The 7,294-nt window shown below is 39.3% G+C and overlaps 1 protein-coding gene across 1 annotated transcript in view; it reads left to right on the top strand.

Annotated features, from left to right (window-relative positions):
• The first annotated feature begins 3,103 nt into the window (after positions 1–3,103).
• LOC138023083 (uncharacterized) overlaps positions 3,104–7,294 on the top strand; it is a 4,312-nt gene continuing 121 nt past the window's right edge. The window contains exon 1 of the mRNA XM_068870114.1: positions 3,104–4,510. Within this exon, the coding sequence (XP_068726215.1) occupies positions 3,104–4,510 (1,407 nt within the window). The remainder of the gene's footprint in view (positions 4,511–7,294) is intronic.

Genomic DNA, 7,294 nt, shown 5'->3' with positions numbered 1-7,294 from the left:
TTGTTTCAATCCAGTACTTTGGACCAAGCCATAAACATTGCACGTGTATAACAAGTGATTGCTCTGTTTACATTAGCGTCATCCAAGCGAAACTGGGAACTACAATAGGTTATTGGGACCACCAGGGTCGTATGGAGACGGTGACGTTGGGGGTATAAACGAAACTTCTTTCGGTAGCACGCTCAAAGACATTTAGACCCTTTGACCTTAATTTACAACGAAAAAGCTTTTGATATTTTGTATGTGGCAGCGAGGCTAAAAGCATTTAACCCTTTCATTGACCCCTGAACCAACCCCCAATACGACAAGCGAAATCGTCTGCTGTTATTGAAAGTAAATCCATTCATGTGTTAGGAGGCTAAAGGTTATTAATGAAAAGATTATTTGGTTGGCATAATCAAAAAGGTGTAAGTAATCAAAATCTCAGTTTCCAAACCGAATATCATTTCTTGATCGAGTATCCAAGTGCCCAGCTACATGCGAGAACAGTTAAGCCTGGTTTACACTAGCGACGCAAGCACAAGCCTGATAAGCAGCTGTAAAAAGGCCACGCAGGCGTATGTGATAACACAACGTTTTATCCAAGAGTATCTTAGCTAATATACAAGATGGCGGACTAGAGCGGGAAAAGACATCAACAACACTAGTTTCAGTCCTTTATCCGAGCATATTATGATAGCAGCTCATGCTAGTGACGTCAACGTAAGCATCAAAATTTTGTCCTTTGGCCATTTCAATTTCAACAGGAAAAGAAAACAAACAGCGGTTACAAACATTTTCATTTTATACTTGACGTTTCGTATGTTGCAGCATACATCATCAGAAGTGACGGTTAAAAACTGTTACACAGAATTTTAAAAAACTAGAGCGAGGAACTGGTGACTAGTTAAAAAGTGTGATAACAAAATCGTAACTTCCGGTAGTCGATTCTTCCGGAAGAAATTAATAAAGAAAAAGCTTCTCACTACCAATGTTTTCATTGAGAGAGGGTTTTAAGTCACTGATTAATAGCGTTTCTTTAATTTTACATTGCATGTCGGACTTCCCAGTTGCGAGGATTTCAAAATGGTCCCATTTGATGTTATGACCGGTAGAAATTGTATGGTCTGCAACAGCAGAGGCGTAGCCGACTTGTGTAAGAGCTTTGAAATGCTCGGACTTCCTGTCATGCAATCTTCTTTTTGTTTTGCCGATGTAGAAGGAATCACAGTCCCAACAACTGGCTTTGTATACTATTTTTGATCTTTGAGAACGACTGAAACGATCTTTGTAGGGAAAAAAAGACTTAATCCTGCAAGTGTTTTGAAAAATAACCCTAAGATTGACACAGCCATAAAACTTACTAATACAAGATTTAACACGTCGAGTAAGAGCTTCACTTTGAAAGCCCAAAAAAGGCAAGACAAGAATGATATCTTTCTTAGGAACAGTGGTGGCAGGTTCAGCAGACCTGTTTTTTTGTCTGTTCAAAACATCATTAATGTTGTAACAAAGGACGCCTCTTGGGTAACCATTTTGAAGGAGAGTGTTCTTGAGATCGAAGAGAGTCGACTGTAACAAGGAAGAACTCGAGCAGATGCGTAAGCAGCGATAGGTGAGGGTGCGGATTAAATTTATTTTATACTTTCTAGGAGTGAAAGAGTCCCACTTGGTGTAGAGGCCAGTGAAAGTTGTTTTGCGATGTACTGTTGTTGTGAAATTGTTGAGATTGCGCTTAATGCGGACATCTAAAAATGGAATCTCCTGGTTTTCTTCAAGTTCCATTGTAAATTTGATGTTAGGATGTCTGGTGTTAAGAAAATGCAGAAAACTGGCCGCAGTGGCTTCACTGTCGAACAAAGAAAATGTGTCATCCACATATCTAAACCAAATGGAGGGACGAGAATCTACATTAGCCAACCATTTCTGTTCAAAGTCACACATGAAAATGTTAGCTAATACTGGGCCTAGCGGAGACCCCATTGCAACGCCATCGATTTGGTCGTAATAATGACCATCAAATACAAAGTGGCTTTTCTTCGTTGCAAACTCGAGCAAGGTTTTGAGGACATGTCGCGGTAAGGCAGGAGGGTCAGGAAGAGAGTATAACTTGGAAAGACAAATTTCTATTGTCTCGTCGAGTGGAACGTTCGTGAATAAGGAACACACGTCAAAAGAGCACATTATTTCATTGTTGTGTTGATGAGTCTTCGCCCAATCCACAAAAGAGAAGGAGTCCTTGATAGTGAATTGGTTGGTGGAGATCGGTTTAAGGACATCAACAAGAAAAGAGGCAAGATTGTAGTTGTATGTGTTAACTGAGGAGACAATCGGGCGAAAGGGGCAACCAGTTTTGTGGACTTTAGGAAGACCATAAAGAACACCAGCAGTAGATCCACAAGGAAGGATTTTTCTAAATGTAGCTTCATCAATTATACAATCTCGCTTGAGGTTACGAAGATAGGAAATAAGACTGTTCTCCCTAGACTTGGTTGGGTTGTGTGACAACAACTTAAATTTCGTTCCATCGGAAATCAACTGCAATGTAAAATTAAAGAAACGCTATTAATCAGTGACTTAAAACCCTCTCTCAATGAAAACATTGGTAGTGAGAAGCTTTTTCTTTATTAATTTCTTCCGGAAGAATCGACTACCGGAAGTTACGATTTTGTTATCACACTTTTTAACTAGTCACCAGTTCCTCGCTCTAGTTTTTTAAAATTCTGTGTAACAGTTTTTAACCGTCACTTCTGATGATGTATGCTGCAACATACGAAACGTCAAGTATAAAATGAAAATGTTTGTAACCGCTGTTTGTTTTCTTTTCCTGTTGAAATTGAAATGGCCAAAGGACAAAAGTATTTATGATGTTACCTTCGAGCGGTATGGCCAAGAAACGCTTAAATTGGTTAGAAATTACGAAAGAGATCTTTCACGTTTCAACAAAGTTACATTGGATATTGGCTTTCTACAAAAATGCAAGTTGTTTCGATTCTTCCCCAAGTTCCTTGATTTCAAGCTCAGTAGACGCGAATTTCATGATACGAAAGCCTGTCGCCGATTCAAGGAGGACTTGTTATCGTTCGAAATTAAGCAGAAGACAATTCTACGCCGCAAACATATGATGTCTGTTGAATCCATTCTGTCCACCCTGAAGACTGTTTTGTCTCCACTGGATTTTAGCCACATCCGCTCCTCGATTGAAGCAAAAACGTCGAAGATTAAAGATCGGTTGTCTTCAAAACTTGAACGGAAATTCAATAATTTGAAGCGCAGATATGGTATACCACAGGTTTCGAATTTGAGCTATGACAGTGTGATCTTCAATTATTCGCATCGGGCTTTGACAGAGGCTGAAAAAATGGTTTTGGCAAGGGGCTTGCGTTTCTGTCTCCCACCGAAAGCTGTTGACGGAGTAAGCGTAAAATGCGCTTTTGAAATGCTCTACCGTGATCTTATTGGTTTGGGTCATTCATTAACAAGTGAGGACCAAGACAGATTGAAATGTCAACTCAAAAATGCTTCTTACAGTTACATCTACTCTTATGATTATTCTAAACAAAAGCGAATTCTAAGTAAGGAAGAATGGATGGCTCTTAATGATTTGCGAAATGATACTTCTATTATTATTACTAAACCTGACAAAGGAAATGGTGTTGTAATTGTCAACAGACATGATTACCGCAGCAAAATGAAACAGTTGATTTCCGATGGAACGAAATTTAAGTTGTTGTCACACAACCCAACCAAGTCTAGGGAGAACAGTCTTATTTCCTATCTTCGTAACCTCAAGCGAGATTGTATAATTGATGAAGCTACATTTAGAAAAATCCTTCCTTGTGGATCTACTGCTGGTGTTCTTTATGGTCTTCCTAAAGTCCACAAAACTGGTTGCCCCTTTCGCCCGATTGTCTCCTCAGTTAACACATACAACTACAATCTTGCCTCTTTTCTTGTTGATGTCCTTAAACCGATCTCCACCAACCAATTCACTATCAAGGACTCCTTCTCTTTTGTGGATTGGGCGAAGACTCATCAACACAACAATGAAATAATGTGCTCTTTTGACGTGTGTTCCTTATTCACGAACGTTCCACTCGACGAGACAATAGAAATTTGTCTTTCCAAGTTATACTCTCTTCCTGACCCTCCTGCCTTACCGCGACATGTCCTCAAAACCTTGCTCGAGTTTGCAACGAAGAAAAGCCACTTTGTATTTGATGGTCATTATTACGACCAAATCGATGGCGTTGCAATGGGGTCTCCGCTAGGCCCAGTATTAGCTAACATTTTCATGTGTGACTTTGAACAGAAATGGTTGGCTAATGTAGATTCTCGTCCCTCCATTTGGTTTAGATATGTGGATGACACATTTTCTTTGTTCGACAGTGAAGCCACTGCGGCCAGTTTTCTGCATTTTCTTAACACCAGACATCCTAACATCAAATTTACAATGGAACTTGAAGAAAACCAGGAGATTCCATTTTTAGATGTCCGCATTAAGCGCAATCTCAACAATTTCACAACAACAGTACATCGCAAAACAACTTTCACTGGCCTCTACACCAAGTGGGACTCTTTCACTCCTAGAAAGTATAAAATAAATTTAATCCGCACCCTCACCTATCGCTGCTTACGCATCTGCTCGAGTTCTTCCTTGTTACAGTCGACTCTCTTCGATCTCAAGAACACTCTCCTTCAAAATGGTTACCCAAGAGGCGTCCTTTGTTACAACATTAATGATGTTTTGAACAGACAAAAAAACAGGTCTGCTGAACCTGCCACCACTGTTCCTAAGAAAGATATCATTCTTGTCTTGCCTTTTTTGGGCTTTCAAAGTGAAGCTCTTACTCGACGTGTTAAATCTTGTATTAGTAAGTTTTATGGCTGTGTCAATCTTAGGGTTATTTTTCAAAACACTTGCAGGATTAAGTCTTTTTTTCCCTACAAAGATCGTTTCAGTCGTTCTCAAAGATCAAAAATAGTATACAAAGCCAGTTGTTGGGACTGTGATTCCTTCTACATCGGCAAAACAAAAAGAAGATTGCATGACAGGAAGTCCGAGCATTTCAAAGCTCTTACACAAGTCGGCTACGCCTCTGCTGTTGCAGACCATACAATTTCTACCGGTCATAACATCAAATGGGACCATTTTGAAATCCTCGCAACTGGGAAGTCCGACATGCAATGTAAAATTAAAGAAACGCTATTAATCAGTGACTTAAAACCCTCTCTCAATGAAAACATTGGTAGTGAGAAGCTTTTTCTTTATTAATTTCTTCCGGAAGAATCGACTACCGGAAGTTACGATTTTGTTATCACACTTTTTAACTAGTCACCAGTTCCTCGCTCTAGTTTTTTAAAATTCTGTGTAACAGTTTTTAACCGTCACTTCTGATGATGTATGCTGCAACATACGAAACGTCAAGTATAAAATGAAAATGTTTGTAACCGCTGTTTGTTTTCTTTTCCTGTTGAAATCAAAATTTTGTTCAAATGCTCAGACGCGAGGAATCTGGAACGAGTGCTTCAACAGACCTTATTGGAGTTGAACCTGCAGGCACATTTTCTTGTGTTTAAAACTACATGCAAAAGAGACTTAATGGTCAATTCCATACAAAATGACCCCTTAGCCTCGCTCATGTGGCAAAACCACTGATAACTTCGATAAGAGCAATTGGCCAGACGTAGCAAATGCTGCGTTTCGTTCTCACAGGACGCAGGCGAACGCAAGCATAAGCGCAGGCACAAAGCAAAGGAAAAATTGGTTGTGTTAAAGATATTTTTTATTAAATGACGGTTTTAAAGAGACAAATTATTCCGGGATTTGATAGCATTAGTCGTTTGATTTTAGTACGAAAACTATCTTACCATGCCGTGTATGATATTGGAACTCAAGGGCGTAGCTTGGAGTTTTCCAAGACGTCCGTGAACAAGGGCGTTGATTTCAGTCTGCGGTTAAACTTTTTTTGTGGCTCTGCGGTTTCGAAAGAAAACAACATGAAAATTTTTCACCTGCTTCTCATTTCCTCGGACAATGCTTTCTCTGGGTTTTTCCTGAGTTACCCAATTACTAGGTTTAATGACTTATCAATCTGGAGCCGGTTGCTCGAAGCATGGTTAGCGCAAACCACCTTTAAATACCATGGAAACCTATTCGTTTTGATACCTCTTTACCAACTAACCAGGCTTCGAGCAACCGGCTCCAGCTTTTTAAAATAATTTTAGTTACTAGGTTTAAAAATGCTATACATACATTATAGGACAACAAGTACGAGTTTAAGATGTATCACATTTATATAATGAATATCATAATTCCTTTAAACTTTACAATTTTATATCGTATGTTAATCTGTAACTGAGCGAATAAGATCATATTTAAATGTTGTTTTGCGCTCTATAAATAATAAATTAATATTATTATATTTATTTATTATAATTATTTAAACTAAGATAGCATCACGGGTTCATCCCTCATCATTGACGGCATAAGCTGTTTCAAAACTGACCCAGTTGTTTAAAGGGTGTCTAACGCTTTGAAAAATCTCGAAAGATAGATCACAATCTCGGTGGTTATCCGTCCTATCGTGATTTTTCCGCAAACGCGCGTCTGTTTGACAACTAACAACCTAAAAATACAAAGCGAATTTTGAAGAATTAGATGCGATGCCTTCGGTCGGTAGGAAGGATCGCTAAAGTCTGTTGGCAAGGGTGAACACTTTATGGATACTTAATTATAGTCGTATGTACCTCTATTGACCAAGTTCGAGGGCTGTACTGTAAATTACGGGCCGCACAGTAGAATGTGGCCCGGTAATTTAGCCAATCACAGCGCACGTACTATCTGAGAGGGATATTTCTTAGCTCTTATTAAACGAGTAGGAGGTCTGTATAGGAGAATCTTCACCGAGGTGGTGAGTACGTGAGGTCTGTACACACGACCGAGGTCAAGACTGACTAAGCTCGGTTAATAAGATGTTTATTACAGTGGAACCCCGCCTTACGGCCACCCTCGGTAATACGGTCACCTCGTTATTGCCCGGCAAAAAGGCCATAGCCATACATTCTCTTATAGAAAACCCTCGTTAATGCGGTCACAATCTTAAATCCTAAACATTAGAATCCTCTATAATTTCACCCCGTTAATACGCCTGTGACATGTCAATTTCATTGACCTTTGTTATTTACCACTGTAATCGAACAGCGAATTTACTTTACAAAGTACTGTCAGCAACACTCCTCCCTGTTTTCATTACAAACATAATCTTGGCACTACTGTAACATCTAGTATAAAGTCATTGTGCTTTCATCAAAA

The sequence above is a fragment of the Montipora capricornis genome, chromosome 11 (genome assembly GCF_036669925.1).
Source record: "Montipora capricornis isolate CH-2021 chromosome 11, ASM3666992v2, whole genome shotgun sequence".
NCBI lineage: Eukaryota > Metazoa > Cnidaria > Anthozoa > Scleractinia > Acroporidae > Montipora > Montipora capricornis.
The sequence above is the reverse complement of the archived record's forward strand: the minus strand, read 5'-3'. Positions and strand labels throughout refer to the sequence as shown.